Raw genomic sequence first — 13,328 nt, 5'->3', positions numbered from 1 at the left:
GGCTTTTACTTGTATGATGAACACAAGGAGATAGGCAAAGTGATGCAAGAGCCTTAATTTCTCATCTTAAACAATCCTTCCAGTCTTTTGTTATTTGATACCTATTATGTAGGGTCTTTTTGTGTACCCTTCTTATTGTCAGAAACACATTTATATATTCCAAGGTGCCTGGGGAACTTCCCTTGATGAGAGCAGTTGCAATCCAGTGTGTTGTGTGGGAGATCCACCACAGATATTATCTTTTTATGAAACTGTGTTCACACATTCTCCAAAACTATGCTTACTTAGTTTTTTATCATTTGCACTTTATTGATCAGCCCTTCCTGAACCCTTTTCATCCCTAATTAAGGATGCAGAGAGCTTTACGTTATTCTGCTTACGATTTCAAGAGCTCTTTTTATACTGCTTGTTTAGGGATTTGCTTCCTTGGGAGAGTTTATTACTGTATGAATGAAAATGCTTTTCTGAACCTGTTAATCATTTCAAGATTTAAAAAAAAAGTAATTGAGAATATTTCTCATTATTATTAAACTCCCAGGGGTGCTATAGGGTGTGCACACTATTATAATCTAAACCTGCTATTTGGATTTGCTTCTTGTGCCCTTTGGCACAGTGGTATACGTGGGGATTTTAAGGAGAATGACTGACACTCAGCCCCCCCCAGCCACAGTGAAGAAAATGTGCTCTTTATCGTTTTCTCATCAGCTACCGCCTCCTGTTAGCAGTGAAATTGTTTTGACAAGTGCTATTTTGTCATACTCGATTATGAAAGAGCTCAAACTAATCAAAAGAACTTCCCAACATTGTCGAGTATTGGGCTGCAATATAATCTTCCCAATGAAGTGGGGGAGGACTCATCATGTGAGTCATTTTAAATTTGGTTCAGGCAAATCATGGAAGAATGTATGGAATGGAGCACTTATTCTCTGTCACAGGATGTTCTAGGTAAGATAGTAGGCTATTTCTATCACTCCTTGATGTTGAACTTTAGCATTTCAAGTACCACATAGAGTAATATATTGGTTAGGCATTGCACCTGAATATTGTGCATGAAGTCTGATAGCATTGGATAATAATGTTAAGGCTCATGGATGAAGCTTTTATACATAGAGCCAGTGTCACCTAAATGATTCCTTTTGTGCAATGCACTGGATTGCACAGCTGGTAAGTTGGGTAGAGAATGCTGTCTGTGTCCTCTTTTATAAGAGGTTTCATTCATCTCTTGTAGCTCTGATGAACCAATTTGCAGCATCCTGTGTAGTTCATCAGTTTTCATTCAAGTGAGAGTTCCTTCTGGGGCAGAATCAGAGAATGACAGAATGGTTCTGGTTGGAAGGGACCTCTGGGAGTCACCTTGTCCAACCCCACAGCTCAGTTAAGGCCACCTGGAGCCAGTTGCCCAGGACCACGTCCAGACAGATTGTGAATATCTCCAAGGATGGAGACTCCACAACTTCTCTGGGCAACCTATGCTAGTTCTCAGTCACTCTTACAGTAAAAATATGTTTCCTGATGGACCCTGCTGTGTTTCAGTTTGTGCCCATGGCCTTTGGTCACTGTGAGCCATGGAGAGGAGCCTCTTTGCATCCATCCTCTTTGCACCCCCCCTTTGGGTATTAATAGGCAGCAGCAAGATGCCCCTGAGCCTTTTCCCCTCTCTAGTTTAAACAGTCCCAGCTGTCTCAGCCTTTCCTCCTGACAGTCCCTTACCCATCCTCGTGGCCCATGGCTGGTCTCTCTCCAGCTGTTCCGTCTGTCTCTCGTGCTGGGGAGGTCACAACTGGATCCAGCACTTCAGCTCTGGCCTCACCAGCGCTGAGCAAAGGGGAAGGATCACCTCCCTCAGCCTGCTGGCACTACTTTAACATAGCTGAAGACACCATTCACCCTCTTTGCAGCAAAGTCATCTTTTTGGTTCAAGTTCAACTCGGTGTCCACCCAGACCCCCAGCTCCTTTTGTGCCAAGTTGCTTTCCAGCTGGTTGGCACCCCTCAGCTGCTTTACTTTAACTTGTATCCCCTTTAGGTGATTCTTCTTAAATTTTGTGATCTTGGCAAAGAATGTGCAACTCTTTAATTGCAGGATGTCAAAATCATTTGCCAAAAATACTTTTTATTCTCATTGACGTGTTAGCCTTCTTATGAGGTATTTAATGTATTTTACCATGCAGATTTTCTGAAATGTGATTCTGCAATCTGTAATGTGTTTTTAGTATGGTCTTACCAGTCACTGTAAATTCAATGAGCCTGAATTTAGAGAATTTAGGCTTTGAATAGGCTTAAAGCAGCTTTGTGCATAAAAATACTGTGCTTTAGGAATGGGTTTGAACTTCTTTTTAAAAAATCTATATAATCCTATCTGTGTAGGAGAATACCTCTGTGTGCTGAGGGCTCCATTGATTACAGTGTATCAACACAACAGACCTCTCCTGTTGATCTTCTTCTCTTGTTTTATTCTACTTTGCTTATCTAATATTCTGAATAGCTGCTTTTATATAATATATGTAGATACAACTCCAAAATCACAGTTTAATTGAATTAGCAGTCAGGGATGAAGATAGTGAACATTCTTAAAAAATAAAGCCTGTGTTCATGAGTCATGAGGGGAGTGAAGGTTGGCCTTGCCTCTACTTGGTTATTTGAGAATAACCAAGTAGAGGCAAGGAATGCAATTACAAAGTTGAGAAGTTTCTCACATTTTGGCTTTGGACAACTTTGGAAAGTTCTCTGTATCTCTCTTTGCCTTATTTATGTCACCTATAAATTGCACATGATATCCCTCTTTTCTACCAATAAAAATAAATATATAATAATATATATGATCTAAATTAAATCATAGTGCTCAGTGATTTACTTGTGGTCTGCAGTTGAGTTTCTCTGCAGAAATTCTACTGGATTGATTTACATGGGTAACCTTAGCACAGAGACCACACACTATTCCTACCTAAATAGGTAGAATAATTACAAATTCGTGGTCCTGACAAAGTGCTCTGGTACATTTAGGAAGAGTATAATGTCAAAAAGAGTAAGAAAGGGCATTCCTGGAGAATTGTGGGATATAGGAGGTACAAGGTGCTAGTGGGCTAAACATCTGTCCTGAAGTTCTGAGTCATTAGTCCAGCTGGACATGGGAAGAGCTGGAATACAAAAACACTGAGCTAGTAGCCCTGCTATTATCAGGATAATGTGATTTGAGAGACATGTTGACCATAGGCCTCAACTTTGACAGAAAGTCTCTTCCTCAGTTTGAAACTTAACCTACTAATTGTGAAGTCAATCTGTTTGTTTCTGGCTTGTGGAGTGATAATTAAAATCCTCTTTGCAATGGAAACCCAAATGCAACACTAAATTTGAGATAGTTCTTCACCCTGCCAGGCTTTCTAAAGAGTGATCTGGCTCTGATTTTTATGTCCTACATCATCCAGTAGTCTTTAAATATGAGAAGAAAAAATTCTTGTTGCAGCTCCACTGCTGTGAAGTGACATTTATTTGAACCATTCAGGACCTTTTGGTTGCATACTCTAAGTGTGCTGCATATTTAGCATGCAAATAGACAAATATGAGGGTGTTAGAGAGACATGCACTAAAGTGATAAAGACATCGTCTTGGACTGTGTATAAATTTATAAGGTACTGAAATGAATTTCAGTAAATTAGATGTTGTATATTAAAAAAAATTAATCTCAAAAATTGCTGGTGCAACTGGTCTGTTATTATCCTGATATCAATTGAATTTCATTTATTCTTGTTAAAGTCATCATTCTAAATTTGCACATGGGTTTCAGATGATTAAAAATCTTGATACCAGTCCAGAATTACACAATAAAGCATATTACAGCTGTTCTTTAATTATAATGGGAGGTGGGCACACCTTTCATCCCCGAAAGCCATTTAGTACTATTAAACTGTTGCGTGGGTTTGATTATTCATGAACGTGAGTTGTATTCACTATCTTAACAAATTTAAAGTTTTATGGTTTACTGCTGTGTCCTCAAAATAGAAAAATGGACCCAAAGCCTGTACCATTTATACAGCCAAAACTATTCCTGCCTGAGAAGGAACTGCAAAGGCCAATATAAATATAATGCAATTAAAATCAGTCTATGAAAACAGCCATGACTCCTGAGGAGAGAGGAATATATTATTTGGTGCTGATTGTTTGCCCAAAATCTCCTAATGAATTAAAACTAATGTAATTAAAACAGAGGCTAAATGTCGAAGAAAAATGTCCCAAGCAGCTCTTCCAATGCCTGCTGCTGGCTTCAGGCAGAGGAGGGGTGGGGGGGGATCCTTATCACCTGAGATACTTAAAATTGTGAAACAAAAAATCGACGATTTAAAATATCAATAGATAGTTCTCAGACAGATGTCTTTCCTGTCCTTTCTGTTGCCATAAGAATGAACTGGCCCCATGAGGTTGAGCAAGAGCCACGAGTCGTTATTCAAATGTGACTTAATTACAGAGTTATCTGTGTTCTTTAAGTTACCATTTGTTTAACAGCTAGATTGCTGTACCGCAGCTGTACCCTTGGGATTCCAGGCACGCTGGGTTTCAAACCCGTGACAAGGTCAGCCTTGTAGCCTCTTCTTTTGGCACTGGGAGAATCCAGCAGGCTTTAAGGGTGGCTGCTGACCATGTGTTTCTGATTTGTATAGGATATGTTGAAAAAAAAAAAGGCAGGCCCTTCTCATAGTGAACTGTCAGAGCTAATATAGAGATTTAATAATATAGCCAATGTAAGGGTTAATAATGAAGAATAAAAAAATCCTTATGTAAGTTTATGTAAAACTATAGAGGTAGGCAGATTGGGAGGGTTTGTTGGTTTGTGGGTTTTTTTAGAGAGAAAGATTTTTTCATCTCATGTTCTCATCCAAAGTAGTTCTCTTTGCTTTCAGGGTTTATTTGAAGTAGTCGAATGAATCCTTTGCAGCAGGGACACTGTTTGCATAGTGCTGTCAGTGACATCCCTTTCCTGCTCTCTCTCGTGGAGTGGCTCAGGCGAGAGCAGGAGATGAGAAGAGGCTGTATTTTACATATAACTTATGCCTCGGTTGGCTGGGTGCATTTTTCTGGTGTTTTTATGTTAAAGAAAAATACTGTAATATGGAAAACAAAGTTGTAGTGCTCTGGAAGTAATGGACTTAACTGTCAGGGTACAATTTTAATTTGGGAAGCTTGAGACCTGTGTGATCCTTTCTTGTTAGTACACACTTTTCCTGCTTAAAGGTCTCCTGGTCAACGGAGAGCTAAAGATAAGGATCATGTATTTTTTTGCATGAAAAAGAATTCAGTAAGGGTTTGATGAACGGACACTTTTATAATACAGCTCTTCTGTCTCATTGAAACTGTAGATTGCTAGCTGTGACATGACACTGAACAGTTCTCTTTTCAGTATTATCACACAGTGACTTAAATGTGATGAGGCATTAGAAAAGATTGAATTATTTTAATTTTACTTTTTCACAGTGTTCTGAAGCCATTGTGTTTTATTTTGAGTCAAATTATCCTATTTATCTTCTCTGCATAAATACCCTTATGAATAATGCAAGAAGCTGGGATGCTAAAAGTAAAAATTACAGACCTGTCCTTAAAGGACAGGATTAACATCCTGCAAGGGCTTATACACAACCAACTGATACCTTTTTGCTACAATACAAAAATGTGCCATTTTTGAGCGTTTGCAAAGCCACTGTAGTGGAGTGTTGCCAGATCCATTAACAGTTCTCTACTAATGGCAGTTAAGTGACTGAGTGGGGTAAAAGCAGGCAACAGGATAATCAGTAAGAGATCTTTTACACGAACTTTGTAAGAAGGCTTGAATGAAAAATCTACAAAAACACTTCCATGGTAGTAAAAGCAGCCATGTCTTAAGTTGAATTAGAGCTAGAAATGAAAAATACCACACTTAGTGCAAAGGTAATGCAGATATTTAGCTAAATACTGCAGAGGCAAATTAAGGTTATGAAAATTTTCAGTTCCCAAGGAAATAGTAAATTGGCAGTTTCTCATAAGCACTCAGTTCAAGACTACCTGGCTATTAACACAGACACGGAGAAAGACCACATGCAGTTGTGAGCTGGTGAGTGTGTTTTCACTGACTTCTGTGAGCATGGCATAGTCCCATGGGACAACAAGGTGTAGGTGTGCATGGAAAGACCCAGGTTCTTCCCTCCATGGCAGGAGTCTGTGAGAAGGCAGAGACTGGAGCCCTGAGGGCCGTGTGCTCACCCTGCTGCCAGGAGCATCGAGGGCAGGCAAGACCAGGAGCATGGGAACACAGCCAAAAGATACCCAGCAATTGTTTCTTCTGACCTGTGCCATGTTACTGAATTTCTGTACAGTTTTTAATGTGCTCCTTTGAAGAATGATTCTGATTTCTGTACTGTTTTTACTCACAGGTCAGAAGTATACACTTTCACTTCAGCTTAACATAACTTTTTGAAGAAAGTTATACATATAGCACACTCTGGTACATGCTAAAATCCTCAAAATTAGTGCATATGTGGCTCAAATTCCATAGCAAAACCCCAAAACAGACTTGCATAGAAAGACTTTTGTCCTGAGGCAAGTATGCAAATATAGTGCTAGGATCTAAAGATGGAAAAGCAAAGATGAAGAGAAGTGAATTGATTCTAATTCCCTGAACTGGCTGTTATGTGTAGAAACATCCTCCTATGCAGAAGAAATCCTCAAAAAAATGTGTGTTTGCAAATGCCATAGTATGTCCAGATGGAAATTACATATTAAGTTAACTAAGTAGTGTCATGGTATATGGCATACTATTTTATAAAGCTGTTATTTGCATTTTCCTCTTGGTATTCTGAGCATCTTTAATCTGAGTTTCTAAAACATCCACAATATTTTCCTATACCTGCAGAGCTGTGTTTGTGTATGTGCTACAGATAACACCCAGGATCACAGGAGAAGCTTACAGACCTCATCATAATATTTCCTCCTCTTTTAGTGTTTATGTACATCATTTTAAGGAGCAGTAATGCGTTGGATAAATGGAGAAGCCGTTAATGGTTTTCCTTGTTTATACCCCTCGTGCATTTTGTATCACGTGGTGCTGCTAATGGTGTGTTGCCAAAGGAATCCTAAGGTGCTGCAGAAGCAGAGGGAGAGTTGCTTCCCCATTCTTCTCCCTGCACCATGCACCCAGCCTGTCTCCAGCACGAGAACAGGAAGAGGGCTGAACTTGTCCTGAAGAGGAGAGGTAGTGGATAGAGAGGGGACAGAGCTCGAAGGGTTTGTCATTAGTTTCTTCTGCATCAGCAGTGTCTGTCATGACATTTTCCCAAAACAGCCCGCAAAGCTTCTCCTTATGCTTTGCCCGCTGCCTCCAGCATGGGCAGGCCAATGCTGGCATAACTCCACTGGTTTAAGGAGGTCAAGTAAGGAAAGGAAGAACCCGTAAAACTGAAAATGAATCTTTTTTTCCTAGCTCTGCTGGTTGAAGAAATTGGTTAGTGTCTCCCTACGCATCAGGGAGCAAAAGCTGTAAGTTATGGTACTACCACAGTAAAGTCATCTAGTCTTGAAACAGTTCTATGTATTATTTTACTTTTCTGACATAATCTAGAGACATAACCTAGCTGCTCTTCTTCCAGTGAGTATACTACTGCTTAGTTTTGGTACCCTGGCAGACAAGCTTTCTGAAAACTTACCTACTAGTCAATTGGTATCCTCTACCATGAGCCTAAATCGTATACTTTTGAAAGGGTTTAAGTTTAGGGATGAAGTTTAGGAACACTCTATTGATTTTGTAAATTAAAAATGAAAAATTGAATGGATAAAGGTCCAGTACCTTCCAGGATTGACCCCAGGAAGCAGTCTTTAAACAGGAACATTCTCCAATTCAACACTGGGGAAGAAAGGAAAGCAAGGAGGATTCATTTGCAGTTGACCTGCAATGACAAAGTCATTCACTTTTCAAATAGGATTAAACTTGTTTCATCAGCCATGACATGTGAAAAGATCATGGTTATAAATTCCATTTGCTGTAATGAATTGAAAGCGTCTGAGTTTGCAAGCACCACTCACCGTTGATGGACAGGTAGATTTGTGCAGTGTTTTAACACTAAAATTAGCTCCCACAAAATAAAAAGTACAGAGAAGGTGGCAGCAGTGACAGATTTTAAAGCATTAAAAAATTGACTTCATTGTTAGATGGGAGCAGAATAAAGCTAGAAATAAATAGCATTTATAACCCTGTTATGTAGACACCTTGGTTCATGCTAGAGTGGTTCATGCTGGACACAAATCTTGGAAAACAGCATTTTTTTTTAAGGTTTCTCAGCCATATTTCCACAAGAATAAATATTGTTACTGAAATGAAGAAAAATCAAACTTTTCTATGGTATTGCTTCTACAAAATAAGAAAATGGGATTGTATTGAAGGATACTTCAAATCCATTTCCATGTGCATTGACACAACACCAGTGCAGTCCACGAAACCATATTGGTGTGTGTATTTTGTAAAAGCTACACTCTGGGGTCGGTTAATAACCTTGACTCAGTCTTGCATCAGGATCATGAGACATTTCTTCTTTGATGCTTGCCGAGCTAAATGCAATTTCTGAACCTATTTCCCCCACATTCTTTGGTTTGGTGTGCACAATTTTATGCATATTTTAAGTGTACCAAGAAAAAAGAAATCTCAGTGGGTGAAAATGGGAATTATATGGGAATAATTTGAGTTTCATTTTAATTGATAAGGTACCCAGCTGAAAACTGTCCAAAATTGAACAAAAAAAAAAAAAAAAGTTGAACTGAATAGAGGAATGAAAATATAATGGCTTCTTAAATTACCACAAGGTTAACATATAATTAATTTGCTAATTTTAATTACAACCCTACAAAATGTGCTGAAAAATGCTCAAAGGGGAGAAGCAGCCAGGTGCCAGCCATGATTAGCCAAGGTTACTAGCAATTATGAGGTCTCTATTAAACGTGGCACAGAAATTTGAGAAACTCCTTTCTAAAACCAGCACATTTATTGACAGTCAGCAGGGTGTTCATCATGCTGTATCTTTCCATTGCTACAAACTTGCTGTCATTTGCCTCGCTCTTTTCCTGCTAAATGTTTTATTGCAGCTGAAACGAGGACTGCTTTTCCTGTTTGTTACACACGCACTGGGTATTTATTTTGATCACGGAAACAAAAGAGATTAACAAGTGTTTGCCAAGTGCTCTGAGCACCTTAAGTGCCAGATAACTGCCAATATCGCAGCTGAATGCTGGAAACACAAATCCCGAAGGAAATGCTTTCTCTTTCCAAGGTATCCTGGGACACGGAGTTTGTAAAGCGGGAGTATTGCTGAAACTGCCTTTGCGGTGGGCAACCTATTCTGCAATGCTTTGAATGCATAGGCAAATGTAACTTCTGAGTTCAAAAAGCCAACAAAAAACCAACCCAAACAAACAAAAAACCAAATAAGGAACAAAAAAATCTGCATGTTTGCTTTGCATTTTTAACAAATTGTGGTGTAAAAGAATGTCTTGTCTGTAACAGATTACATGATGTATTATTGTTATTTTTTTATTGTTGTTATGTGAGTCGTGTGTTAAGTGTCTGTTGTTGGGAACCGTAATAAACCTTAATCCATATATTAAAGGAAACTTAAAACAAAAACAAAAACCAAAAAAACAACCAATAACTTTTTTTTTTTAAAAAAACAAACCTACAGTATTGGTGTAGAAGGAAATTAATTTCCTGGCTGGCTTGTGTTTTTCTCTGAGGCAGATATTGATGAGTGTGCAGAGGGCATCATTGAGTGTCACAACCATTCACGCTGTGTTAACCTCCCAGGGTGGTACCACTGTGAGTGCAGAAGCGGTTTCCATGACAATGGAAGCTATTCTCTTTCCGGGGAGTCCTGTGTTGGTAAGCAATGATCAGCAGAGCCTTTTTTTACCTCCTTCTGCATGGTGTTCCAAAGTGACTATTGAGCTGCTGTCCTGAGCAGTGACTGTGTTTAAGGCTAAAATGCGAGTGCAAACGAGCGTGTCTGTGTTTGTCAGCATCCCCAGCCACGCAGGGTGGGTGCTGGTTCATGGTGCATCACGTTTTTGAATGGTTATCACAGGAGAGAGGCAGCTCGAGATCCAAAGTGTGACTTACTGCACTTGGTCATTTATCATAACAAGTTGCTATGAAAGCTGCAGTGAAAGTGGGCTTGCTGCGGAGCATAATTGGCCACAAAAGGGGATGAGGTGATTTTCTAATTCCAGATTTCAGCAGTGATGAACACATCTGTGGTATGTCTATGTTGCTTTGGTTTGCTTGTTTTTCATTGTTTGCCATCTTCATCCTTAATTTTTTGAATGATGCAAATAACATCAGAATCTCTGTGCACCATATTTGCAGAATAAGGCCCCAAAAGCATGAACAGAGAGGGATTTTTAGAGGGTGCAGAGGAGTTTTTCAGTTGTTTTTATGGGAGGACAAAGGATAAGGCTCCATGAGGAGTTAGCGCTGATTCTGTGATCTGTGTGCCCTCGACTGGCTGTGAGACACTGTGTGCCACTGCAGCAAGTAAGCAGCAATAAAACCATAGTGGAGATGGTAATTGTAGCTATTCTCAGAAGCCTTAAACATAATTTCTCCGTGATATTTTATCAGGTGAGTTTAAAAGTGCTTAGAAAAGATCCCATTTTAACTTCTGTAAAGATACAGATCAACTGCTTGTAGTGTTATGTCCTTTCTTTGGAACTTCAGTTACTTTGTCTTTAGTCAGTTATATGAATGTCCTATAAAAGCTCTTCTCCTCCTTTTGTGAAAGACTTTTTTTAATGCTGTAAACTTCATTTATCATGGCCATAACTTCAAAGGGCGTTTTCTAAGATTTAAAGTCTGTACTTAAAATAAAAGTTAAAGTAACAAAAATATATAAATTTACTTGTAAATTGTAACAAACATTCCCATCTTTCATAAATTTTGGCTATCAGAAGTCCTTGGGATAAGGTAGCGTCACGATTTAAAAATGCAGAGGAACAGTAATTATTTTCAAAAGCAATATTTTGTAGATTGTCCAGCTATATTAGCTTTTTACACATTGTCCTAAGCTGATGGGGAGCTCCATAAAATCACAGCAGTGAACTTCATGGGGGTAGCTGTGTAAAAGATGGCAAATTTTACAGCACTTTGTGACCTAATAGATAAAACACCATATGAAAGCCATAGATTTCTAAATGAATTCTCAGATGTTAAGAGTTCTCCTTTATTTAAATGTTGTAAAAGGGGTAATGAACAGAGCAATGGTGAAAATACCTTCTCTATGAGAAATCAACATGACATAACCTTCAAAAAACCCTGAGGCAGTTGGGGACAAGGGGCATTTTTAGCATTTCTTGTGCTTACCTGTACTACTTGCCTGGGGAGCCCCGTCCCTCACCGGGCTGACCTTCTGTAGCTGATTTGGGATGAAGAAGACCTAAGGGTCAAGCTGATCTCAGGAGAAGACAGACACAGACAAGACTGTGGTTGAGAATGACCCATAGGTAGGCTCAGCTGCTGGAAAGGGCAGCGTTGCTTGGATTGAATCGCTGTTGAAGGGTTGGGCACTGCAAAAAGAAACCCCAAATGTTCTGTTTTCTGCAGAGACTGGAGGGATGGGATTTCATGAAAACAAACTGCCCTTATTTTGACCTGCACAGCATGCTGGAAGCTTGCGAGGTGAGGTGCTCATCTTGCCAGATGCAGGTTGTAAACAGAATGTGAAATTAGCGGGTTTATTTTAATGAAATAGCTTCTCTGAACCATCTGCTGTGGGGTTACCAGTGAGGGAGAGAATGAACCAGTCGGCTTCACCAGTATAATGAAATAAAATAATTAAAAATTAATTGAAAGATTCTGCTAACCCATAGTGACAAATTTCAAACCAAACCATGATGTTTGTTTTAAAATGCAACTAAGTACTGGTTAAAACAACAGATAACACTATACATTGTAGCTAAAACATCACATTACATGTTGTTTACGTGGTGGAGCATTTATCAGGGCCAATGTCTTTCACTGTATTTCAGAAAAAAAGAGGATCTGCTTAGCAACAGCATTTTTTCCTGCTGTATTGTATACTGAATTCGTAGTGTGCACCTGAGGTAGATTTGAGCCATTGTCTTCCAGTGTGTTTTGAAGCATTTCTTCTTTCTTCCTCCCTGAAGGACAAACTTGGAGAACAATAAATAGGCTAAAAACATAAGCAAAAGAAGATTAAACCCTCCCCTACAAAAACATAGCGATAACAATAAATACTAAATAATAATAAAGAAAAGAAAATCACAAGACAGTGGGAGGCAGTACTCATCTCTGACAGATTGCCCAAAGCCCAGGAAGCCACTTGCTTTTGCTGGATGCATTGAGGTTAACCCCCTTTCCCTCCATTTATTTTGTAGGTGCTCTTGGAGCTGAGTCATTACTTGCAATGTCTCTGCAGTACTTGCAGAACATTAAGAAAAATAACACATATTTGGGAGGTGTTGTGATACCTGAGTGCTTCTAAAAGCTTTATTCTCATTGAGTGGGAGAAAACAGTGGAATTTGGTCACCTGGCAAGGGACAAATGTGTAAATCGATGGATGTGGTGGGTAAGGTCATAATATTGCACCAGAGCTTGGGTAATAAGGCTGTGTGACTTAGCCAGGCCACTTCCAGATTGGGAAAATTCTCTTATTGCTCAAAGTATCAGCCAAAGGCAGCTTTTAGCAGAGATGTCAGCTTCATAAAGTGATGGTGAGCAGGCTCAAATTAAGTGAATGTAATTTAATTTCCTGCAGTAGAGGCACTGGTCTTTCACAATGTGTTATTAAGAATACTGCTTGGAGACAAAAGACGGTTGCTCTACGAAGTTGCTACTAAAGTTTGCTTGGCAATTAAAACCTGTAGGCTACAGTTTCAGAGTTGTTTTGTTGGGTTTGTTTTTTTGGTTTTGTGAGTGGTTTTTTGTTTGGTTGGTTTTGTTTTTGTTTTTAAATTTTGTTACAATTTTGCTGCACTCTCAGGTAAACAAACAATAATACTTTATAGAGAAGTGTGAGTTGTCATGTGATACAGTATTTACTGCTATCTACTGATACCATGTAGAAGCAAATGGCAGGTGGTGTCTTTTCCCTGCACTAATTGCCCATGCAGAACCAAAGAATGATCTGTACAGGTTATCAGAACCAAAAGAAGGGAAAAACTGGCAAAGAAATGCTGTATTCTGGGAAGTTAATAGTGTCCCACAAAGCATGCTCCTTTCTACAGCAGGAAGAAAAGGCAAAGCAAATTATACTTTTGAATCTCCATCTCTCAGATGCTTCCAGTCTGTAGAGAGCTGTTCAGACCCT

The 13,328-nt window shown here is 39.2% G+C and overlaps 1 protein-coding gene across 1 annotated transcript in view; it reads left to right on the top strand.

Moving 5' to 3' along the window:
• The window catches only part of NELL1 (neural EGFL like 1), a 287,217-nt gene that overhangs the window by 257,225 nt on the left and 16,664 nt on the right, over window positions 1–13,328 (top strand). Inside the window, 1 exon segment of the mRNA XM_032691544.1 lies at window positions 9,745–9,885. Coding sequence (XP_032547435.1) covers window positions 9,745–9,885 — 141 coding nt within the window.

Source organism: Chiroxiphia lanceolata, chromosome 6 (assembly GCF_009829145.1).
Source record: "Chiroxiphia lanceolata isolate bChiLan1 chromosome 6, bChiLan1.pri, whole genome shotgun sequence".
Lineage (NCBI taxonomy): Eukaryota > Metazoa > Chordata > Aves > Passeriformes > Pipridae > Chiroxiphia > Chiroxiphia lanceolata.
Note: the sequence above shows the minus strand (reverse complement) of the source record. Positions and strands in the feature narration are given on the sequence as shown.